We start from the raw sequence: 26422 nt of genomic DNA on the forward strand, positions 1-26422 counted from the left end.
CGGAGCTGTTATCCTCACTATCATCGGGACTTACTCCCTTTCCAACTGCTTGTCTTTTCGCTGAAGACGCTCCCCAACTCAAACTGGCTAGCTAGCAAACCAGAGATACACCAAGCTGTCTGAACAATCGTTGCTAGGCCCATCCACCTCGACATTCTTTGCCAATACCAAGAATGTAGTTAATATTGTTTCCAAACTGCGTTACCCACTCCAGTCAGCAGATGGCGATGTGCGTCTTTCAGGTGATGATTCTTGCGTGACGTATAATGGCCTGGACGGGACTCTTCTTCAGCAACAACCACACGGCTACTCTTTCAACCACCTCGGTAGCTTGCTAGCCAACATAAAACCGAAAGATTGAGGCTTTAGACCATGTTTATGTACATTAGCTAATCTCAGTGTTTTAAACACATTTCTGTTGACGTAACATTATCTACTGGGTAACTTTAACCTAATTTGCAAACTTGTTAAAGTTGATACTGAGCCTAGCACTAGGCTAGTCGCTAATGCTAACTAGCTAGCTAACTAGCTAACATCCCTGACCATGAGCTCACTAAACTACTCCTCCCCTGCTAAAGAAGAGGAGGTCTGCTGTATGGAGAAAGAAGCTCCGGGGCTGAACATTGTCGTGAAAGAAGAAGATGAGAATATTACAGTTAAAGGAGAGGAAGAAGCTTTCAAAACGATAAAGGAGGAAGAGGAATATATTACATTGAAAGAAGAGGAGGAGGATGTTACAGTGAAAGAAGAGAAAGATCCGTTTGGAGTGAAAGAGGAAGAGGGGATAGAGGCTGTCACAGTGGAAGAGGAGGAGGGAGAAGCTTTCAGAATGAAAAAGGAGGAAGAGGATATCACATTGAAAGAAGAAGAGGATGCTATCTCAATGAAGGTGAAGGAGGAAGACGTTTTAGGGGTGAAAGAAGAGGAGACAGAATATCAGATTAACACCAGTGAGTATTGTCTTAAAAACAGGGGCACAAGCTATGCAGTTGTTTATCTAATGTGTGTTTTTTTAGGGGCGTTCTACTGAAGTTATATACTTCAATATGTTGTTCAGTACTGTAGGAATTGTCTGCCATTGGTACAGATACTTTTTGGACTTTTAAATTAGATTTTTTGAATTCTCCATGTGTTCTACATTAAAGTGCACTTCATCTAATATAACAGGCTTTTGAAATTCAATATTGGTGCTTAATTTCTGCTTAAAATATCAAAGGGACGCAAAAGGCACCCAATTCGTGGAACTACCTTTTCACATTTGCATCACAAACAATATTTTATAAAATCATGATGAACGTGGCCATTTTAGGCCCTGCTTAGATATATTAATGCCTCTTGCAAGACCCTATGATTGTAATAGACGGTCATAAGTTTACCATCTGTTTGATGTTCTCTTTCACACAGGAGAGAGACATGACTATCATGGATCCTCTGGGGAGCCTCAACAACATCCTGATACTGACGAGGCAGAGAAGAGTCTCTCCAGATCAGAACACCAGATGGTACAGCTTGGTCTGGTCTAGCATACAGCTTGCTCTATCGGGGTCTGGGCTGGGTTTCTGTAAAGCACTTTATGACAACAGTGACATCAGCATCCATAATGATATGTGTCTGTGTCCCCTTTATATGGTTACCAGGACAACACTAGCCCTTCCGCCCTCCCAGAGTCCCTGTGTCGTACCTCTCCCAGTAGCACCTTACTGCTGGGTCTGAAGAGGTTGTCTGTGCGGCTGGTGGACTGCAGGAAAACAACGGGGCTGAGTGGAACTGTGAGAGGAGGAGAAGAGAAGAAAGGAGCAGATTTGACTCATCAAAGTAAGCGCTGTAGTTTAGTTTTAACAAATAAAATAGATCTGCCCACTGGTATCTGTTACCAGGACAACCAGCAGAGTTCTGTTAGTTGACATGAAGATAGACTGGTATCTGTTACCAGGACAACCAGCAGAGTTCTGTTAGTTGACATGAAGATAGACTGGTGGATATGGATGTTATGAATATCATAACACTGAAAAAGGATTCTGCCAATGAAAGGAGAGAAACCAATAGACTATATAAAACCTTGATGAAAGTTAGATTTAGTATGATCTGATGTATGGTGCATGTTTTACAAAAACTTTTCCTAAAAACATTATGGATGTTACATTGCCTGTCCCAGTCAACCCCCTATCTTTACAATACTCTAGAACAAATCAAAATGTATTTGTCACGTGCGCCGAATACAACAGGTGTAGACCTTACAGTGAAATGCTTATAAATATAAATATAGCAAATAATTAAGGAGCAACAATTCAATAACAGTAGCGAGGCAATATACAGGGGGTTCCTGTACAGAGTCAATGTGCGGGGGCACCGGTTAGTCGAGGTAATTGAGGTAATATGTACATGTAGGTAGAGGTAAAGTGACTATGCATGGATAATAAACAGAGTAGCAGCAGCGTAAAAATGGGGGAGCCATTTGATTAACTGTTCAAGAGTCTTATGGCTTGGGGGTAGAAGCTGTTAAGAAGCCTTTTTGACCTAGACTTGGCGCTCCGGTACCGCTTGCCGTGCGGTAGCAGAGAGAACAGTCTGACTAGGGTTGCTGGAGTCCCTGGCAATGTTTTGGGCCTTCCTCTGACACCTCCTGGTATAGAAGTCCTGGATGGCAGGAAGCTTGGCCTCTGTCAGACCCTTGCTGTTAGAGGACACGAGTACATCCTGGTTGTCGTAGATTACGCCACCAAGTTCCTGGAGGCCGTACCCCTTCGCAACGTGTCGTCAAAGGGAATCGCCAAGGAATTGTTCATGCTGTTTTCCCGGGTGGGCCTTCCGAAGACGATACTGATCGACCATAATACCATTTGGAGGGATCCTCGACTTAGCCAAGGAGACCTGGGAGGCCCAATACTTCCCGTTCCGGTCGACGACAGAACATGTTACCCTGATGCAGGACCGACTGTCGGCAATCTGGCTCATAGTAAAGGAGCATATGGAGAAGACGCAACAGACTCAAGTCCGAGCCTACGTTAAGTCGGCGACACCCAGGGAGTTCGCCATCGGAGAGAAAGGGATGGTACTCGTGCCCACAGCCGAACACCGCTTGCTGGCGCAGTGGAGGGGGCCCTACGAGGGAACGGAGAGGGTCTCACCGGTCAATTACCGCATCAAGCAACCCGACAGGAGGAAGAAGGACCAACTCTATCATGTCAACCTGCTGAAGAAGTACCATGAAAGAGAGGAGAGTGTGGCTTTGATGGCAGTGGAGGACGAGAGGAAAAAAGGAGGCCCCTGTACAGGTACGCCGTCGCCGAAATCTCCTGCCGGAGCAGTCGAGACAGCTAGACAAGCTGATTATGCAAGTCGGCAGGGTATTCTCCTCCTCCCCTGGACAAATAGAGGTCCTGTTTCACCATATCCACACTGAGCCAGGCAAAAAGGTGCATATCCGGCCATACCGGATACCAGAGGTCCGCCGAGCCATCGCTAAGAAAGAGGTAAGTGAGATGCTGAGGGTGATCGAGCCGTCTACGAGCGAGTGGTCTAGTCCCATAGTCCTGGTCCCCAAACCCGACGGTAGTGTGAGGCTCTGCACCGACTTTAGGGGCTTAAACGCCATCTCCTAGGTTCGTCGCGTATCCGCGTGGATGAACTCTTGGAGCGCTTGGGAAAGGACAAGTTCATCACCACCCTGGATCTGACGAAGGGACATTGGCAAGTGCCGGTGGTTCCAGACGAAGAGGGATGTCCGCGCCTTCTTGGGAATAACGGGATATTATCGTAGTTTCATCCCTAGATATGCCACCATTGCCACCCCCCTCACAAATCTCATCAAGAAAAACCTGCCAAACCGTGTAGCGTGGAAGGAGGAGACGGAAAACGCCTTCCAGTTGCTAAAAGATAGCCTGTGCTCTGATCCCGTCCTGCAGGCTCCCATCTTCTCCCGAGAGTTCATTGTACAGGTAGACACCTTGGATACGGGGCTCAGGGCCGTCCTGGCTTTGGGTGAAGGCGAAGCAGAGAGGCCTATTCTCTTCAGTAGGAATAGGCCTCTCTGTAGGAAGCTCAGTAGGAAGCAGGAAGCTCAGTGACCGGGATCAGAGATATGCTACCGGAGAGAAAGAGGCCCTAGCCATTAAGTGGGCCCTCGATTATCTCCGGTACTACCTACTCGGGCGTAGGTTCGCCCTCGTTACCACGCTCCCCTCTTGGATGGCCAGTCAGAGAAACAATAACAACAGAATAGCCAGATGGTTTCTTGCATTACCACCATTCTCTTTCCGTGTCATCCACAGGGCCGGATCGAGGAACGGGAATGCGGACGTGCTGTACCGACGCGACCAAGACAGTGCGTCTGGCGCCCGGCCCTCCAGTCCGGTCCTGAGGTGGGAGGTATGTGCCCACTGCTAGTAGCCCATTCGTGGGTCTGTTAACATGACTGTGCAGGGGCACAGCCATTGGTGGGCCTGGGAGGGCATAAACCCACCCACTTGGGAGCCAGGCCCATCCACTGGAAAGCCCATCCAATCAGAATTAGTTTTTCCCCACAAAAGGGCTTTATTACAGAGAGAAATACTCCTCAGTTTCATCAGCAGTCCGGATGGCTGGTCTCAGACGATGTGGAGATCCTGGGCTGGTGTTGTTATACGTGGTCTGCGGTTGTGAGACCGGTTGGATGTACTGCCAAATTTTCTAAAATGATGTTGGAGGCGGCTTATGGTAGAGAACTTAACATTAAATTCTCTGGTAACGGCTCCAGTGGATATTCCTGCAGTCAGCATGCCAATTGCACCCTCCCTCAAAACTTGAGACTTCCATGTTGCGTTTTTATATTTTTAGGAAAAAAATATTTCACATTCTTTTTTACTTTACCCAAAATATGATAGTCAAAATGTTAAAAATTTGTGAATGTCTAAATCAGAAAAATTGCCATTTAAACAGCAGTGTCGGACCCTTTTGACAACGGTGAGATGTTACTGATGTACTTTGTGTCTGTCTCCAATGTAAAGAAAAAAGTTTGGGACTTCCACACAAAATTACTTCTTTACTTATTTTAGGTTGAAGGAAATGTGTAGGTCTCATTCTGTATCATACAGCTATTAAGGTTATACATTTACAACCACCTGCACGATAGGAATACAGAGATGTCTGTCTTGAGTGTCCTAGAACTGTCTAGTTTTTTGTGTTCTGACTTATAAAACAGAATGTTTTAAAACTGTCCTCAGGTCATTGAGGGATCTGATAAAATTTCATAGCAAGGCGGTTTTATCAAATGGAGGTTTCATTCAGGTCTCTCTTTAAATCAACACTTTCTTTGGCAGGAGAAAAACCAAAGTCGGAGGAACCAGAGACGTCCAAACCAGCAAGACGACACCTCTGCTCCCAGATTGGAAAGAGTTTTACCAAGTTAGGAAGACTGAAAAGACATGAGAGGGGACACACAGGAGAGAAGCCACACCATTGTGCCCAGTGTGGAAAGAGTTTTAAAGCATTAGGAAAGCTGAACGCTCATAAGCTAATACATACAGGAGAGAAGCCATACCATTGCTCCCAGTGTGGAAAGAGTTTTAACCGGTTAGGAAACATGAAATCTCATGTGCGAGTACACACAGGGGAGAAGCCTTACCACTGCTCACTGTGTGGAACTAGGTTTGCCAAGTTAGGAGCCCTGAAATCTCATCAGCAAATACACACAGGGGAGAAGCCTTACCACTGCTCCCATTGTGGAAAGAGTCTTAACAGGTTAGACACCCTGAAAAGACATGAGAAGGCACACACAGGCGCGAAGCCACACCATTGCGCCCAGTGTGGAAAGCGTTTTAACCACTTAGGAAACATGAAAGCTCATGAGCGAATACACACAGGGGAGAAGCCTTACCACTGCTCCCACTGTGGAAATAATTTTAAACGGTTAGACACCCTGAAAAGTCACGAGAGAATCCACACAGGGGAGAAGCCTTACCACTGCTCCCAGTGTGGGAAGAGTTTTAGCCATTTAGGAAACCTGAAAGCTCATGTGCGAATCCACACGGGGGAGAAGCCTTACCACTGCTCCCAGTGTGGAAAGCATTTTAGCCAGTTAAGAAAGCTGAAACAACACATGAGACTGCACACAGGGGAGAAGCCTTACAAACTCTCAGTCTGAGGGAAGACATATTACTCATCACAGTCACTTAAAAGTAATGCGAGAATCCACATAGGAGAGAATAATTACTCTAGTGTGTAAATGGATATTTCACATCACAAAGTTCATCAGAGAACATACACAGTGCTCCCATTGTCTTATATTGTTGACATGAGAATGTATTTACTTGTTTATTCCATATGACATTTAATTATACTAAGTATACTTAAACATATATTTGTATGTTTTTATTAGAAAACATGAATTGAGTATGGAGTGTCAGTTTGAATATAGAGTAGATCAGATTCCATGTGTTTAAATTGTCCTTTTTTAAACTCTGTGTGTGTTTATCTGGGTGTGTCATTCCTCCAGCATTACAGATAATCAAGTGATATTTGGATGTGATGCATTTGCTCCATGGCATTGTTGGCCCACTGATGATTTAATGAAATAAATGTTCCCTGACTCTGTAATGGAACATTTTAATTGTATGTGTCCACATATCTGAGTTACATATGGAGTATATCTTGCTACATTTGCACACACTGTATATATATTTTCTGTTGTATTTTTGACTTTATGTTTTGTTTTACCCCATATGTAACTCTGTGTTGTTGTTTTTATCGCACTGCTTTGCTTTATCTTGGCCAGGTCGCAGTTGTAAATGAGAACTTGTTCTCAACTGGCTTACCTGGTTAAATAAAGGTGAAATAAAAAAAAATGACTAACTGTGTGAAACTGTCCTATTATAATCTCCTGTTCTTGGGAGTATCATCCTGTGTTGCAAACCAGCATGCCCCCAATTCCTTGTATAAATAAAGTCCTGCCCAGGAACAGGAAACTATAAAGATATGTGCTCATCACCCAATGCTTTGGAATTCATACTGTCTACACTGCACTGTGTAACTCTGTTATTCTCTCTGAGCTCAGAAATAAAGAATCTTGGTTTGACTTAGACTCCAGCAGATCCTTATTTTATAATATCCACCACAACTCACCCACGGATTGCTGTTTCATAATTGTCTCAATGAAGAGTTCCTCGTTGGACTTTGCCACTGGTTGAATAAATATTGTTTCCATGTCATTTCAACAAAACAAATCCATGTGATGATGTTAGATCAATGTGGAAAATGGATTGGATTTGTAAAAAGCCATCAACATAAGGTATTTTTATTTGTTTTTCACTGACCTAAATCCAATGACAGTTGACATTTTGTGTTGATTTCATGTTGAATTCACTTTAGTTGACTCAATTAAATGTAAATAGAAACTAGATGTTGAACTGACGTCTGTGCCCAGTGGGCTGGTTTGAATAAGCGGCAGGTGTTGGATCAATATCCACGCAATTTACCACAGATTTTCATGTGAATATTCTAAAATCTGCATAAAACAACAAACACATTTTCCCAACAGAAATGTTTCCATCAAACAGACTTATTGCGGATAAAAGGCTTTGCGTGACGTAGTGCACAAAAAAATTACTTTTGCTGTTAAATTGTCATGTACAATTAAATGGGTTAAATAAGTCCAATAAGGACCACACAACATATCATCGCGTGACTCCAAGTTAACTTCGATTTGATGGTTATTATATCAATATTTGCGAATAAAGGAGTTTCCACCGCCATTTCTCGCTTATACATTTTTACAGACACCTAAAGATCTCACCATGTAAAACGACCGAACAAATTGTCTGTCGGCATTTATACAATTGTACCCGCATATCCTGTTTCCATCAGCCCCGTCATTACTTTTGAAATGGTTGGATCAACATCCACCTTCATGATATGGATGAAGCCTGATTTGGAATGTCTGAGTAGTTCTATCTGGCTCCGTAGTACACCCCTCTGATAATCAAGTGATATTTACATGTGATGCATTTGCTCCATTGTTTACATCAATCAATCAATCAATTTTATTTTATATAGCCCTTCATACATTAGCTAATATCTCGAAGTGCTGTACAGACACCCAGCCTAAAACCCCAAACAGCTAGTAATGCAGGTGTAGAAGCACGGTGGCTAGGAAAAACTCCCTAGAAAGGCCAAAACCTAGGAAGAAACCTAGAGAGGAACCAGGCTATGAGGGGTGGCCAGTCCTCTTCTGGCTGTGCCGGGTGGAGATTATAACAGAACCATGCCAAGATGTTCAAAAATGTTCATAAGTGACAAGCATGGTCAAATAATAATCAGGAATAAATCTCAGTTGGCTTTTCATAGCCGATCATTAAGAGTTGAAAACAGCAGGTCTGGGACAGGTAGGGGTTCCATAACCGCAGGCAGAACAGTTAAAACTGGAATAGCAGCAAGGCCAGGCGGACTGGGGACAGCAAGGAGTCACCACGGCCGGTGGTCCCGACGTATGGTCCTAGGGCTCAGGTCTCTCAGTTGGCTTTTCATAGCCGATCATTAAGAGTTGAAAACAGCAGGTCTGGGACAGGTAGGGGTTTCGTAACCGCAGGCAGAACAGTTGAAACTGGAATAGCAGCAAGGCCAGGCGGACTGGGGACAGCAAGGTGTCAGCATGCCCGGTAGTCCTGACGTATGGTCCTAGGGCTCAGGTTCTCAGAGAGAAAGAGAGAACGAGAGAATTAGAGAGAGCATACTTAAATTCACACAGGACACTGGATAAGACAGGAGAAGTACTCCAGGTATAACCAACTAACCCCAGCCCCCCGACACATAAACTACTGCAGCATAAATACTGGAGGCTGAGACAGGAGCGGTCCGGAGACACTGTGGCCCCATCCGAAGACTCCTGGGCCAGACTACACTCAATCATATGACCTACTGAAGAGATAAGTCTTCAGTAAAGACTTAAAGGTTGAGACCGAGTCTGCGTCTCTCACATGGGTAGGCAAACTGTTCCATAAAAATTGAGATCTATAGGAGAAAGCCCTGCCTCCCGCTGTTTGCTTAGAAATTCTAGGGACAATTAGGAGGCCTGCGTCTTGTGACCGTAGCGTACGTATTGGTATGTACGGCAGGACCAACTCGGAAAGATAGGTAGGAGCAAGCCCATGTAACGCTTTATAGGTTAACAGTAAAACCTTGAAATCAGCCCTTGCCTTAACAGGAAGCCAGTGTAGGGAAGCTAGCACTGGAGTAATATGATCAAATTTCTTGGTTCTAGTCAGGATTCTAGCAGCCGTATTTAGCACTAACTGAAGTTTATTTAGTCCTTTATCCGGGTAGCCGGAAAGTAGAGCATTGCAGTAGTCTAACCTAGAAGTAACAAATGCATGGATTAATTTTTCTGCATCATTTTTGGACAGAAAATTTCTGATTTTTGCAATGTTACGTAGATGGAAAAAAGCTGTCCTTGAAACAGTCTTGATATGTTCGTCAAAAGAGAGATCAGGGTCAAGAGTAACGCCGAGGTCCTTCACAGTTTTATTTGAGACGACTTTACAACCATCAAGATGAATTGTCAGATTTAACAGAAGATCTCTTTGTTTCTTGGGACCTAGAACAAGCATCTCTGTTTTGTCCGAGTTTAAAAGTAGAAAGTTTTCAGCCATCCACTTCCTTATGTCTGAAACACAGGCTTCTAGCGAGGGCAATTTTGGGGCTTCACCATGTTTCATTGAAATGTACAGCTGTGTGTCATCCGCATAGCAGTGAAAGTTAACATTATGTTTTCGAATAACATCCCCAAGAGGTAAAATATATAGTGAAAACAATAGTGGTCCTAAAACGGAACCTTGAGGAACACCGAAATGTACAGTTGATTTGTCGGAGGACAGACCATTCACAGAGACAAACTGATATCTTTCCGACAGGTAAGATCTAAACCAGGCCAGAACTTGTCCGTGTAGACCAATTTGGGTTTCCAGTCTCTCCAAAAGAATGTGGTGATCGATGGTGTCAAAGGCAGCACTAAGGTCTAGTAGCACGAGGACAGATGCAGAGCCTCGGTCTGACGCCATTAAAAGGTCATTTACCACCTTCACAAGTGCAGTCTCAGTGCTATGATGGGGTCTAAAACCAGACTGAAGCATTTCGTATACATTGTTTGTCTTCAGAAAGGCAGTGAGTTGCTGCGCAACAGCTTTTTCTAAAATTTTTGAGAGGAATGGAAGATTCGATATAGGCCGATAGTTTTTTATATTTTCCGGGTCAAGGTTTGGCTTTTTCAAGAGAGGCTTTATCACTGCCACTTTTAGTGAGTTTGGTACACATCCGGTGGATAGAGAGCTGTTTATTATGTTCAACATAGGAGGGCCAAGCACAGGAAGCAGCTCCTTCAGCAGTTTAGTAGGAATAGGATCCAGTATGCAGCTTGAAGGTTTAGAGGCCATGATTATTTTCATCATTGTGTCAAGAGATATAGTATTAAAACACTTAAGTGTCTCTCCTGATCCCAGGCCCTCGCAGAGCTGTGCAGATCCAGGACAGCTAAGCCCTGGATTTAAAGAGGAGTCCGTAATTTGCTTTCTAATGGTCATGATCTTTTCCTCAAAGAAGTTCATGAATTTATTACTGCTGAAGTGAAAGCCATCCTCTCTTGGGGAATGCTGCTTTTTAGTTAGCTTTGCAACAGTATCAAAAAGAAATTTTGGATTGTTCTTATTTTCCTCGATTAAGTTGGAAAAGTAGGATGATCGAGCAGCAGTGAGGGCTCTTCGGTACTGCACGGTACTGTCTTTCCAAGCTAGTCGGAAGACTTCCAGTTTGGTGTGGCGCCATTTCCGTTCCAATTTCCTGGAAGCTTGCTTCAAAGCTCGGGTATTTTCTGTATACCAGGGAGCTAGTTTCTTATGACAAATGTTTTTCGTTTTTAGGGGTGCAACTGCATCTAGGGTATTGCGCAAGGTTAAATTGAGTTCCTCAGTTAAGTGGTTAACTGATTTTTGTCCTCTGATGTCCTTGGGTAGGCAGAAGGAGTCTGGAAGGGCATCAAGGAATTTTTGTGTTGTCTGAGAATTTATAGCACGACTTTTGATGCTCCTTGGTTGGGGTCTGAGCAGATTATTTGTTGTGATTGCAAACGTAATAAAATGGTGGTCCGATAGTCCAGGATTTTGTGGAAAAACATTAAGATCTACAACATTTATTCCATGGGACAAAACTAGGTCCAGAGTATGACTGTGGCAGTGAGTAGGTCCAGAGACATGTTGGACAAAACCCACTGAGTCGATAATGGCTCCGAAAGACTTTTGGAGTGGGTCTGTGGACTTCTCCATGTGAATATTAAAATCACCAAAAATTAGAATATGATCTGCTATGACTACAAGGTCTGATAGGAATTCAGGAAACTCAGAGAGGAACGCTGTATATGGCCCAGGAGGCCTGTAAACAGTAGCTATAAAAAGTGATTGAGTAGGCTGCATAGATTTCATGACTAGAAGCTCAAAAGACGAAAACGCCATTTTTTTTTTTGTAAATTGAAATTTGCTATCGTAAATGTTAGCAACACCTCCGCCTTTGCGGGATGCACGGGGAATATGGTCACTAGTGTAACCAGGAGGTGAGGCCTCATTTAACACAGCAAATTCATCAGGCTTAAGCCATGTTTCAGTCAGGCCAATCACATCAAGATTATGATCAGTGATTAGTTCATTGACTATGACTGCCTTTGAAGTAAGGGATCTAACATTAAGTAACCCTATTTTGAGATGTGAGGTGTCACGATCTCTTTCAATAATGGCAGGAATGGAGGAGGTCTTTATCCTAATAAGATTGCTAAGGCGAACACCGCCATGTTTAGTTTTGCCCAACCTAGGTCGAGGCACAGACACAGTCTCAATGGGTATGGCTGAGCTGACTACACTGACTGTGCTATTGGCAGACTCCACTAAGCTGGCAGGTTGGCTAACAGCCTGCTGCCTGGCCTGCACCCTATTTCACTGTGGGGCTAGAGGAGTTAGAGCCCTATCTATGTTGGTAGATAAGATGAGAGCACCCCTCCAGCTAGGATGGAGTCCGTCACTCCTTAGCAGGTCAGGCTTGGTCCTGTTTGTGGGTGAGTCCCAGAAAGAGGGCCAATTATCAACAAATTCTATCTTTTGGGAGGGGCAGAAAACAGTTTTCAACCAGCGATTGAGTGCTGAGACTCTGCTGTAGAGCTCGTCACTCCCCCTAACTGGGAGGGGGCCAGAGACAATTACTCGATGCCGACACATCTTTCTAGCTGATTTACACGCTGAAGCTATGTTGCACTTGGTGACCTCTGACTGTTTCATCCTAACATCGTTGGTGCCGACGTGGATAACAATATCTCTATACTCTCTACACTCGCCAGTTTTAGCTTTAGCCAGCACCATCTTTAGATTACATTTAAGTTAGTGGACCACAGTGATGATTTATATCTTACAGAGCGGGGCTTTAAAGGAATAGTATGGTGACATCTTAGTGTGGCTTGAAATAAATAGGATTATTAATCAAAAACTCCTATAGCAACAATACACTGTGGCTTTGACGTCAAGAAGAGAACTGGCTGATGTTTGGTGGTGCTACTCTATAGGTAAGGCTGTCCAGTCCAATATGAATGTTCAATACACACAATAGGTTGATCGGTAGCCAGTTAGCTAGCTGTCCAGTCCAATATGAATGTTCAATACACACAATAGGTTGATCGGTAGCCAGTTAGCTAGCTCTCCAGTCCAATATGAATGTTCAATACACACAATAGGTTGATCTGTAGCCAGTTAGCTAGCTGTCCAGTCCAATATGAATGTTCAATACACACAATAGGTTGATCGGTAGCCAGTTAGCTAGCTCTCCAGTCCAATATGAATGTTCAATACACACAATAGGTTGATCTGTGGAGGTGATTTCCCACAGTCAAATTCCTGCAATGAGAGCTAAGACTAATATTTGTGTAAACTATACATCTGTGGTTGTCACTGAGTTGGTTGATATCCCATTTCATGGGGTCACACTCTATAGTTAAGGCTGTCCGTATAGAAAGTCTACACCCCCTTGAACTTTTTTTTCACATTTCGCTGCCTTACAATTAAATCTAAAAGGGATTAAATTATATTTTATAGAACAATTATAATTGGATAAGTCCGTCCCCCACCCGAGTTAATACTTGGTGGAAGCCATTACGGTTGTGAATAATTTTCATTAAAATTCTACCAACTTTGCGCAAAATACTTCCAGTTGATGTCAAAATTGCTCATTGATGGACAGCGATATTTAAACCTGAGTTTCTCTGATATTTTCAGCAGATTTAAGTCAGGACTGAGAACAGACCACTTAGGAACACTCAACAAGTCTTTGAAAGCCATTCTGGTGTGTCTTTTGCATAAACATTTGTGTAATTGCAAGAAAAATAAAACCCTATCCCAGGGGTTTTCAGAAGACTGAGGTGGGTTTTCTTCTGCCGGTGACAAGCATACCCATAACATGATGCTTCCACCACAATACTTATTGTGTGGTTAATGTGTGGTCTATCTCAGGTCATCAGACTGTTGAATAGTCACCACTAGCCGGCCTCCGCCCAGTACCCTGCCCTGAACTTTAGTCACTGTTACTAGCTGTCTACCACCCAGTACTCAACCCTGTATTCTAGTCAAGGCTCATCCTATATAAAAACTGCTGTAGACACCTTTTTATATTCATATACGGTCCATAATGTCTATGCACACCATCATATACATTGTAAACAAACTGTATATATTTATATACCAGACTCTGACATTGCTCATTCTATTATTTCTATATTTCTTCATCCTTAAAATAAATTGTGGGGATTTGCGTGTATTGTTAGATATTCCTGCACTGTTTCAGTACACCTGAACATCTGAAATATGCGTATGGCTGTGGGAATGAAGATCAGACAGTGAAGAGACTCCAGGGATGGTGATGAAGGCTGTGGGAATGAAAATCAGACAGTGAAGACACTCCAGGGACGGAGATCAGACAGCAGTGCTGGTCATGTGGGGGAGTGGTCGAGCCATCCAATGATTGGGAGGAAGCATGTGAGGAACAGGCTCCTTTCTACTGCCAATCTGGTGTCTGGATACATGCCAACAAAGACTACAACTGCTTCACACAATGGGAGTGGCTACCATTGACCGCTACACTTCCTTTCATCACCAGGAAGCCCATGTTGAGCCAGCAGTGTTCTCACTATGGAAGAGGGAGCAGGAAGCCGTCATCCAGTCTCTCAGGGACAAAGGTGGAGCGCTGGTGTTGGAACCTAACGGCAGGAGTGACAGCGCTAGACACACAGCAAAGTTTGACACAGTCAAATGTTGAGCAGGGAATCAACCAGATTATCCATGTCCAAGTTATTCAGGTGCATAATACATTTTATTTGTTTAATTCTGTTTTATTCAATTAGAAAATGTATTCTAAATGAGAACAAGCACATCTGTGAGCATATGCATTATAACATCGATTGACTAAACGATGATGCTGACAGCTTTGTAGAAAAACCAGGGTTGAGTTCCAGTCAATTCAGAAAGTAAACCAAATTCCAATTCCGCATTTTCCTCATTGAAAACCATAAAGATAATTGGAAATTCAGTTTACTTCCTGAATTTACTGGATTTTTAATGGAATTGACCCCAACCCTGACTAAAACTGAATATTATTTCTGCCTGTCTCCAATAACTAAACGGTTTGTGTTCGACCATATTCCCAGTCACCTTGCCATGGTTAAATGCAGTGGATCGCACTTTCAGTTTTGTGCGAATGCTATCCACAGTTTCTGGTTTGGGTTGGTTTTAATAGTCACCGTGGGCACAACATCCCCTATACACTTCCTGATGAACTCAATCACCGTGTCCGTGTATATGTCTATGTTATTCTCAGAGGCTACCTGGAACATATCCCAGTCCGCGGGATCAAATCAATCTTGAAGCATGAGGCCGATTAGTCAGACCAGTGTTTAATAGACCTTAGCACGGGTACTTCCTGTTCGAGTTTCTGCCTATAGGAAGGGAGGAGAAAAATGGAGTCGTGATCTGATTTGCCCGAAGGGAGGGCGGGGGAAGGGCTTGTAGGCATTCCGGAAGGGGGAGTAGCCGTGATCGAGTGTTTTAGCAGCGCGAGAACTACAGTAATAATAATAATAATAATATGCCATTTAGCAGACGCTTTTATCCAAAGCGACTTACAGTCATGCGTGCATACATTTTTGTGTATGGGTGGTCCCGGGGATCGAACCCACTACCCTGGCGTTATAAGCGCCGTGCTCTACCAGCTGAGCTACAGAGGACTACAGTCAATGTGTTGATAGAACTTCGGTTGCATTTTCCTCAAATTTGCTTTGTTAAAATCCCCAGCTACAATAAATGCAGCCTCAGTTCCTGTACGTTATCACAATCACACCATGAGTAGTTAATTATGAAACATACACCACCGCCTTTCTTCTTCCCAGAGAGTTCTTTATTCCTGTCTGCGCGATGTACTGAGAACCTGATATAGAAATGTGTGAGTAAGATATGACTAAAATGTCACACCCTCAGTTAAACTAATAAGGTATGACTATTAGAAGACTAGAGCTTAGAGAGTTAATCATATGTGCTTATATAAGATGCATATTTGCCCAGCAACAGAGTATTTGTGTCTTGTGAAACCAGTAAAGGAAGTCTGTGTATGTGTGACCTGATAATCTAGAAAACAGAAGATAACCACATGAGCTAAACCCAGGTGTGAAATAGCTACAAGAGGAAACAAAAGGCTGTTGTGTGCAAAAGGCTTGCAAGAAGAATATGATAAAGACTGATATGTGTACAGTGGAAAAATACAGCCCGCCTAAAGCGGGGTGGGATTTTTTGTCTGATGTGTGAGTATAAAAAGACTGTGCGCCCATTTTGGGGCAGAGCGCTCTCTGAATAAAGATCAGATAATTGTAAGCTGGGAGACTCTGTCTGTTTATTAGAGATTTACAACCTCTGGGAAACAGATTGAGCAATATAAGAGTTCAGTTTGAAACATTGAGATAGAAATTCTCGTGACAGAACCCAGCTGGCTGTATGGACAGGGACAGTATATCCGGAGAAAGCCAAGATTCCGTGAAAGAGAGTATGTTACAGTCCCTGATGTCACCCTGAGCTCGTCTACTTTATTGTCCAGAGACAGAACATTAGCGAGTAATATACTCAGAAGCGGTGGATGGTGTGCATGTCTTCTGAGTCGGACTAGAAGTCCACTCAGAATACCTCTTCTCTGCCGGCGGCATCTTGGAGCAGCCTCTGGGATATGTTCAATTGCCCTAGGGGGTACGAACAAAGGATCCATTTCGGGAAAGTGGTATTCCTAGTCATAATGCTGGTATCCAAAAGTTATTTCCGGCTGTATGTAAAAACACAAAAAACGTTCAGGGCTAATAATGTAAGAAATAACAAACAAAGTAAACACTGCAAAGTTGCTTAGGAGCTAGAAGCAGAATTTAGAATATGTCTCTTGGGAATATTGAAAGTGCATTCGGAAAGTATTCAGACCCCTTGACTTTATCCACATTTTGTTAACTTACAGCCTTATTCTAAAATTGATTAAATTGTTTTCCCCCCTCATCAATCTACACACAATACCCCATAATGACAAAGCGAAAACAGGTTAGCAGAAATGTTTGCAAATTTATTTAAAAAATTATGAACTGAAATACCTTATTTACATAAGTATTCAGACCCTTTGCTATGAGACTCGAAATTTCAGCGGCATTGACATGATTGGTTGACGGTAGGTGGGGGCAGTACATCCTCCACAACAGCTCCGGATGCCCTGACTTCTGTAGAGGCCGTATCACCGTAAATGATGCATGGTAAATGCAGACGTCGGATTGTCCATGCAGCGTCCAGATAGATACACAACGCCCTTCTCTCTCCAGAATGCACTCTCTCCCGCCAATTTGTGCACATTCATTGTTTCATAACTTCATTGTGTGAATTGTTTGTGTTTGATTGCTAGTGTCTATCAATTCCCCAAAGTATGAATGGATGCCTTCTGCAGAGGCCGTATCATCGGATGCCCTGACTATTTTTACATAGTTGGCAATGGAAGTTACTTTTTAGGTTTGTATCATTTTCCATTAGATTTGGATAGAATTTTGATTAACCACATGACAACGATTTAGAGATATGAACACGTTATTATAAATGAAATGAAAATGTTCCACGAAAATGTGCATATGAAAACCATAACTGGCACGCAGATCGGTAGAAATGGTAAGATAAATATGCATTCCACATGAGAAAGGTTGCAGACTCCTCGTTTAGCCTATTACCGGCAACTTCAGGAGAGTAACGGCAGAATCTGTGAAAGCCAGCAGGACAGGGAGGAGAATGGTTGGGTCAGGTCAGGTAGGACCCTTCATCTCAATTTCCGCCTAAAATGACCCAAATCTAACTGCCTGTAACTCAGGACCTAAAGCAAGGATATGCATATTCTTGATAGTATTTTAAAGGAAACACTTTTAAAGTTTGTGGAGATGTGAAATTCATGTAGGAGAATATAACACATCTGGTAAAAGATTATCAAATGCAAAAGAAAGGCCATACATTGAGACAGGAAGCTGGGGGTCATTTAGATGTTGTCCACAACAGGGCAACTGTGTGTGCAAAGATTCAGACAGATTCATTCTTTAATGAATGAGAGAGCTACATGATATTTAGCATGGAGAGCTACATGATATTTAGCATGGAGAGCTACATGATATTTAGCATGGAGAGCTACATGATATTTAGCATGGAGAGCTACATAATATTTAGCATGGAGAGCTATATAATATGTAGTATGGAGACTCCCAGGTGTCCCTCATGAGTTTGCCTAAATGTACCCAAGTGGCCGAATTGGTCAATTTTCAAGTACATAACTATAGAGAACATAACAAAAATGCTATGGTAATAAAACATTTAAAAAGTTCACACACTCCCAGGAATGTCATACATGATGCATCATTAGCTTCCCTACGTAAAAGGAACTAACAGGAGACGAGAACCCCTGATCCAAAGCCTCCCAACACAGAAGGGAACTATTTAAGATAAGGGCCAAGTTAGCAGCACAACACTGAACACAACACAAACCACACACACAGTGGAGAGAAAAAACAAAACAATTTACACACTATTTACAATTTAGAGTATGTAGAACTACCCACAGTCCTCTACACAAGACTGAGCTCCTGATGCCAAGTCCCATAGCAGTCTCTTTCCGCTGTGAAGCAGAGGGTAACGGCACAAGTTGTGCAGGTGATGGGAGATTTCCTGTGGCACAGAATACAACGACGCCTCCCCGCTGTGCTCTTTTGGCCCTGAGGCACATTCAGGTCTGCACTTCTGTATTTCGGCAGGTGAACACCACCGGTGGCAGGAGCAGAGGGGACAGAAGGTGCCGCCGCGGTGGACTTTGTGCCGTAGTCAGCAAGCTCCTGGATGAGCAGCTCTCTGAAGGCCAGCTGTATTATGGGGGTCTGTCCGCAGCTCTTAGCCATTTCCTTCTGGAGGATGAATGCATTCACCACAGCAATGTCGATGAAGTGATAGAACAATGTCTTGTACCATTTCATTTTCTTGTGTAGAACGTTGTTGTAGCCTATCAGCGTGTCTGACAGGTCCACACCTCCCATGCTCTTGTTGTAATCCTTTACAGCAGCTGGAACGGGGACATTTTTCTTGATCCATGCCCCATTAGCGTCCTTCACGCGCCTGCTGACGTGATCGCCACTGTACGATTTGTGGATACTGGAGCACATGACCACCTCTCTGGTATCCATCCACTTTACAAAGAGCAGGTCATCTTTACGAATCCATCGCATGGCACCCCTACCAGCCCTCTTAGGCATGTCGTTTACTTTTGTTTTGGGAAAACCCACTCTGTTGGGACCAATGGCGCCACAAGACCATACATTCAGTTTCCTCAGGTCTGTAAACAGGGTAGGGCTTGTGTAAAAGTTGTCCACAAACAGTTTGTAGCCTGTCCCCAGCAGTGGAAAATCCAATAATTCCATAACGGAATCATAACTAAGTCCCTTACCGGTGGCCGAGACGGATTTCCCCTCGTAAACAAAACAATTCCAAGTGTAGGCACACACAGAATCGGCCAAAACAAACAGTTTGTAAGCACATTTTGTTGGCTTGTTTCGCATATGTTGTTTGAGGTTAATTATATCCTTTGAGGCTACCATCCTCTCATCTATGGACAGGTTCTGGGCAGGGTGAAAATGGGTCTTGCAGGCCTCAACAATGCTGGAGTACAGAGGTTTGATTTTGCAGAGCCTGTCAAAGCTCGCTGTGCCCCTCTTCTTCTCATTGTCGTCGTCAGCTTGTGGGTCACTGATATGAAGCGCCCGCCAGATAGTCAGAAACCTGGTACAAGACATGACAGAGGTGGGGAAAGGCAGTTGGTGGAGTCTTGAGCTTCTCCAGTAGTCCTTCACGTTTTTCAACTTCACAAGCCCCATGTAAATGACCAGTGAGATGTAACAGTAGAGGTCTTGGATGGAAATGGGCTTCCATGCCTCTTTCTTCCCTGCTTGCTTCTTAGCCCCATACGTGTTGGTGTTAGACACCAGCGAATCAAGAACGGACAAGGAGAAAAACATCTGGAAAAGATGAAGGGGGCTGTACTTCCCAGTCATGTCCAGCTGAGGTCCTGGCTGCCTTTTAGGTCGAAATGTTGGTGGAAGTGGCTCCACATCATCCTCTAGCACAGTGTGCCAACGTTCCTCTCCCTCTGTGGTAGTTGCAGCTGGTGCACTGGCCCTCATCCGCTTCTGGGCTGGCCTTTTCACACCTGTAGATTGCCGGGCGGTGGTGGGTGTGGAGCCAGAGACAGCAGCAGGGGTCAGACTGGAGGAACCAATTCCTACGTTTGAATGAGTGGGGGATGGAGGACTTGAAAGTGGTCTCTTTGGAGTTGGCTCCCAGAGGTCATCTGAGTCAGAGTCTCTCCAACTATTGAGGATTTAAAAAAAAATCAGTTAGATTTCAAGTTTACTATTACTTATTTTATCTAACCTTTATTTTAGTAGGAGCTCTGAATTAATACTTTTACGGATGAGCCCTGCATCAATACATCAAATACACAACACATATCTATAAACATATATCATATAGAAGATGGGGAACACAATCAATATAACAAAATATGTGGACCAATAGGCAATAAGACACTCAAAAACCACAGAATGTCATAGCCAACAGAAGATACACATAGGCTATGCTAATACATTGTATGCCTCAGGTCTATATATATATATATATATATACACATACACACACACACACACACACACACACACATACATACAGTGGGGGAAAAAAGTATTTAGTCAGCCACCAATTGTGCAAGTTCTCCCACTTAAAAAGATGAGAGAGGCCTGTAATTTTCATCATAGGTACACGTCAACTATGACAGACAAATTGAGAGAAAAAAATTCCAGAAAATCACATTGTAGGATTTTTAATGAATTTATTTGCAAATTATGCTGGAAAATAAGTATTTGGTCACCTACAAACAAGCAAGATTTCTGGCTCTCACAGACCTGTAACTTCTTCTTTAAGAGGCTCCTCTGTCCTCCACTCGTTACCTGTATTAATGGCACCTGTTTGAACTTGTTATCAGTATAAAAGACACCTGTCCACAACCTCAAACAGTCACACTCCAAACTCCACTATGGCCAAGACCAAAGAGCTGTCAAAGGACACCAGAAACAAAATTGTAGACCTGCACCAGGCTGGGAAGATTGAATCTGCAATAGGTAAGCAGCTTGGTTTGAAGAAATCAACTGTGGGAGCAATTATTAGGAAATGGAAGACATACAAGACCACTGATAATCTCCCTCGATCTGGGGCTCCACGCAAGATCTCACCCCGTGGGGTCAAAATGATCACAAGAACGGTGAGCAAAAATCCCAGAACCACACGGGGGGACCTAGTGAATGACCTGCAGAGAGCTGGGACCAAATTAACAAAGCCTACCATCAGTAACACACTACGCCGCCAGGGACTCAAATCCTGCAGTGCCAGATGTGTCCCCCTGCTTAAGCCAGTACATGTCCAGGCCCGTCTGAAGTTTGCTAGAGTGTATTTGGATGATCCAGAAGAGGATTGGGAGAATGTCATATGGTCAGATGAAACCAAAATAGAACTTTCTGGTAAAAACTCAACTCGTCGTGTTTGGAGGACAAAGAATGCTGAGTTGCATCCAAAGAACACCATACCTACTGTGTAGCATGGGGGTGGAAACATCATGCTTTGGGGCTGTTTTTCTGCAAAGGGACCAGGACGACTGATCCGTGTAAAGGAAAGAATGAATGGGGCCATGTATCGTGAGATTTTGAGTGAAAACCTCCTTCCATCAGCAAGGGCATTGAAGATGAAACGTGGCTGGGTCTTTCAGCATGACAATGATCCCAAACACACCGCCCGGGCAACGAAGGAGTGGCTTCGTAAGAAGCATTTCAAGGTCCTGGAGTGACCTAGCCAGTCTCCAGATCTCAACCCCATAGAAAATCTTTGGAGGGAGTTGAAAGTCCGTGTTGCCCAGCGACAGCCCCAAAACATCACTGCTCTAGAGGAGATCTGCATGGAGGAATGGGCCCAAATACCAGCAACAGTGTGTGAAAACCTTGTGAAGACTTACAGAAAATGTTTGACCTGTGTCATTGCCAACAAAGGGTATATAACAAAGTATTGAGAAACTTTTGTTATTGACCAAATACTTATTTTCCACCATAATTTGCAAATAAATTCATTAAAAATCCTACAATGTGATTTTCTGGATTTTCTTTTCTCAATTTGTCTGTCAAAGTTGACGTGTACCTATGATGAAAATTACAGGCCTCTCTCATCTTTTTAAGTGGGATAACTTGCACAATTGGTGGCTGACTAAATACTTTTTTCCCCCACTGTATTTCCCTCATTAAAATGCAAATCAATTTATAACATTTTTGACATGCGTTTTTCTGGATTTTTTTGTTGTTATTCTGTCTCTCACTGTTCAAATAAACTTACCATTAAAATTATAGACTGATCATGTCTTTGTCAGTGGGCAAACGTACAAAATCAGCAGGGGATCAAAAACTTTTTTCCCCCCACTGTGTGTGTGTGTGTGTATATATATATATATATATATATAAAAAATCAAATAAAAATATCTCAAATGAATATGCAACCATTTAAACAACTGCATTAGCATGAGAAGCAAAAACGTATTTTACTTACTGATCTAAACGTGGATCTTTTCCTTCCAAAAATGTTTCTTCTGCGCTGGAATCAAAACTGTGCTCACTTACAGAGTCCTCATCTATTTGTTCTGTGTCACTCTCCCAGTCAAAACTGTGCTCACTCAACAAGTCCTCATCCATTCGTTCTGTGTCACTCTCCCGCTGGAATCTAAACTGTGCTCCCTCAGAGTCCTCATCCATTCGTTCTGTGTCACTCTCCCAGTCAATTTCTGCAAACAAAATTCGTCAACATTTGTATACTTGGACATCGATTTAGCTTTTCCACTCTTAGTAGCCATGTTTTACTTTTTCAGTTTTGAGAAATATTTGAAGAATAGAACGAATCGCTGCGTAACGTAAACTACCGTGCTTCCTGTTTCCTTTCACCAGAGAACGAACCGCTGGGTAACGTAAACTACCGTGCTTCCTGTTTCCTTTCACCAGAGAATGAACCGCTGGGTAACGTAAACTACAGTGCTTCCTGTTTCCTTTCACCAGAGAATGAACCGCTGCGTAACATAAACTACCGTGCTTCCTGTTTCCTTTCACCAGAGAACGAACACTGCTGCGCACAGCTCTAGATTGATGGCTGGTTGTCGTACAAAGGGTGTTCACATACTGCTGGAAAGCCCAGCTCATTGGCTATCTGGCTAGGTTTCAAAACGATAGGAGGTCATTGGACCAAGACACTGTCAATCAAGTGAACACTGCTCGTCTCATTGGTGAGTAATGATGGCTGACCTTCATGGGCTAATTGACATGTTGTGTAGCAAATACGTAATGTAGAATGCTGAAACATGTTTGGTTGCCTTCTAGAGTGTCTGAGGATTGCACAGAAACCGAACTTGACCGGGTTAAACAACGTTTTGCCAATTACATTTAATAAAATTGTTTTGTTGCAAGTTGAAAGAGTTGGAATTCATGCAAAACGCTGTATACAACATGGATCGTATTAGGATATAAAATTGGATTTTATCAAACAAAACTATGCTACATTTTATCTCTGGGACCTCAGGATGACAAATCAGAGCAAGATTACTGAATGTCTGCAGCACTTACTTTGATTAGTAAAATCTGCTCCTTTCTTCTCTTCTCCTCCTCTCACAGTTCCACTCAGCCCCGTTGTTTTCCTGCAGTCCACCAGCCGCACAGACAACCTCTTCAGACCCAGCAGTAAGGTGCTACTGGGAGAGGTACGACACGGGGACTCTGGGAGGGAGGAAGGGCTAGCGTTGTCCTGGTAACCATATAGAGGGGACACAGACACATATCATTATGGATGCTGATGTCACTGTTGTCATATGGTACTTTACAGAAACCCAGCCCAGACCCTGACAGAGCAAGACGTATGCTAGACCAGACCAAGCTGTACCATCTGGTGTTCTGATCTGGAGAGACTCTTCTCTGCCTCGTCAGTATCAGGATGTTGTTGAGGCTCGCCAGAGGATCCATGATAGTCATGTCTCTCTCCTGTGTGAACGAGAACATCAAACAGATGGTAAACTTATGATCTATTACAATCATAGAGTCTTAAAAGAGGCATTAATATATCTAAGCAGGGCCTAAAATGGCCACGTTCAACATGATTTTATAAAATATTGTTTGTGATGCAAATGTAAGGGTCGTTCTCTAAATGGGTGCCCTTTGATATTTTAAGTAGAAATTAAGCACCAATATTGAATTTTAATAGCCAGTTACATTAGATGAGGTGCACTTTAATGTAGACCACATGGAGAATTCAATTTAAAAGTCCCAAAAATAGATGTACCAACGGCAGATTGCCCCTTAAACAATTCCTACAGTACTGAACAACATATTGAAGTATATAACTTCAGTAGAATGCCCCTTTAAAACCACACATTAGTTCAAGAACTGCATAGTTTGTGCCCCTGTTTTTAAGACAATACTCACTGGTGTTAATCTGATCTGCTGTCTCCTCCTCCTCTTCTTCTTCTACTTTCACGACAATGTTCAGCCCCGGAGCTTCTTTCTCCATACACCAGACCTCCTCTTCTTTAGCAGGGGAGGAGTAGTTTAGTGAGCTCATGGTCAGGGATGTTAGCATTAGCGACTAGCCTAGTGCTAGGATCAGTATAAATCTTTAACAAGTTTGCAAATTGAACAAGCAAAGTAAGTTAAAGTTAACCAGTAGATACGTCAACAGAAAGGTGTTTAAAACACTGAGATTAGCTAATGTACATAAATATGGTCTAAATATAAATATATGGCGTCAATATTTCGGTTTTATGTTGGCTACCGAGGTGGTTGCTGAAGAAGAGTCCCGTCCAGTCCATTATACGTCACGCAAGAATCATCACCTGAGAGACGCACATCGCCATCTGCTGACTGGAGTGGGTAACGCAGTTTGGAAACAATATTTACTACATCGTTCGTATTGGCAAAGAATGTCGTAATAATTGAACAATAAGCTGATATATTTTCTCTTACGTCTTACAAAGAATACTTTCCTGTACACAGACGTAGAAGCTTAATATGAATATGTAGATTAATAAATACTTCTATGAATAGGCAGTGTGTTAATACACATTCTCTGTTCATTTTTCACATTCGTTTTTATCTAGATGTGACCATACTATTCCCTTAAAGCCACGCTCTATAAAATACAAATCATCCTGTAAACAATAGAGCAAATGCATCACATGCAAATAGCACTTGATTATCTGTAGCGTTTTCCTTGATGGCCCAAAAGCTAAATTTTAGTCTCATCTGACCAGAGTACCTTCTTCCATATGTTTGGGGAGTCTCCCACATGCCTTTTGGCGAACACCAAACGTGTTTGCTTATTTATTTTTTAAAGCAATGGCTTTTTGCTGGCCACTCTTCCGTAAAGCCCAGCTCTGTGGAGTGTATGGCTTAAAGTGGTCCTATGGACAGATACTCCAATCTCCGCTGTTGAGCTTTGCAGCTCCTTCAGGGTTATCTTTGGTCTCTTTGTTGCCTTTCTGATTAATGCCCTCATTGCCTGGTCCGTGAGTTTTGTTGGGCGGCCCTCTCATGTCAGGTTTGTTGTTGTGCCATATTTTTTAAATTTTTAAATAATGGATTTAATGGTGCTCCGTGGGATGTTAAAAGTTTTTGATATTTTTTTATAACCCAACCCTGATCTGTACTTCTCCACAACTTTGTCCCTGACCTGTTTGGAGAGCTCCTTCGTCTTCATGGTGCCGCTTGCTTATTGGTGTTACAGACTCTGGGGCCTTTCAGAAAAGGTGTATATATACTGAGATCATGTGACACTTAGATTGCACACAGGTGGACTTTATTTATCTAATTATGTGACTTCTGAAGGTAATTGGTTGCACCAGATCTTATTTAGGGGCTTCATAGCAAAGGGGGTGAATACATATGCACGCACCACTTTTCCGTTATTTACAGTGGGGTAAATACAAATCCCTTAGGCAGATTTAACGTCGACTTGCAGTGAGTTAAGAACAAATCCGACCAAAAAATGATGTAAATTGTAACACCACCCAAAAGGGCACTTTAGAGACTGGAAGGGCAAAGGGGCATGCGGTCTACACAGGTAGAGCCCTGTCTGTCCACGTTGCCTTTGGCAAAGGGGCATGCGGTCTACACAGGTAGAGCCCTGTCTGTCCACGTTGCCTTTGGCAAAGGGGCATGCGGTCTACACAGGTAGAGCCCTGTCTGTCCACGTTGCCTTTGGCAAAGGGGCATGCGGTCTACACAGGTAGAGCCCTGTCTGTCCACGTTGCCTTTGGCAAAGGGGCATGCGGTCTACACAGGTAGAGCCCTGTCTGTCCACGTTGCCTTTGGCAAAGGGGCATGCGGTCTACACAGGTAGAGCCCTGTCTGTCCACGTTGCCTTTGGCAAAGGGGCATGCGGTCTACACAGGTAGAGCCCTGTCTGTCCACGTTGCCTTTGGCAAAGGGGCATGCGGTCTACACAGGTAGAGCCCTGTCTGTCCACGTTGCCTTTGGCAAAGGGGCATGCGGTCTACACAGGTAGAGCCCTGTCTGTCCACGTTGCCTTTGGCAAAGGGGCATGCGGTCTACACAGGTAGAGCCCTGTCTGTCCACGTTGCCTTTGGCAAAGGGGCATGCGGTCTACACAGGTAGAGCCCTGTCTGTCCACGTTGCCTTTGGCAAAGGGGCATGCGGTCTACACAGGTAGAGCCCTGTCTGTCCACGTTGCCTTTGGCAAAGGGGGCACTGCTTCAT

General features: G+C 43.4%; 1 protein-coding gene across 2 annotated transcripts in view; it reads left to right on the forward strand.

The window, feature by feature from the left end:
- Positions 1 to 279: 279 nt before the first annotated feature.
- Positions 280 to 26422, forward strand: part of LOC311120477 (uncharacterized protein) — a 79038-nt gene continuing 52895 nt past the window's right edge. The window contains exons 1-4 of one of the 2 annotated variants that reach the window (XM_084195062.1): positions 280 to 950; positions 1405 to 1502; positions 1638 to 1815; positions 5298 to 7051. In XM_084195062.1, coding sequence (XP_084051188.1) covers positions 545 to 950; positions 1405 to 1502; positions 1638 to 1815; positions 5298 to 6121 — 1506 coding nt within the window. In that variant the 5' untranslated portion in view covers positions 280 to 544 and the 3' untranslated portion in view covers positions 6122 to 7051. Of the gene's footprint in view, positions 951 to 1404; positions 1503 to 1637; positions 1816 to 5297; positions 7052 to 26422 lie in introns of those variants that run through there. The other variant, XM_084195061.1, reaches the window with a different exon arrangement.

The sequence above is a fragment of the Coregonus lavaretus genome, assembly GCF_964263955.1.
Source record: "Coregonus lavaretus genome assembly, contig: HAP1_SCAFFOLD_47, whole genome shotgun sequence".
Taxonomy (NCBI): Eukaryota; Metazoa; Chordata; class Actinopteri; order Salmoniformes; family Salmonidae; genus Coregonus; species Coregonus lavaretus.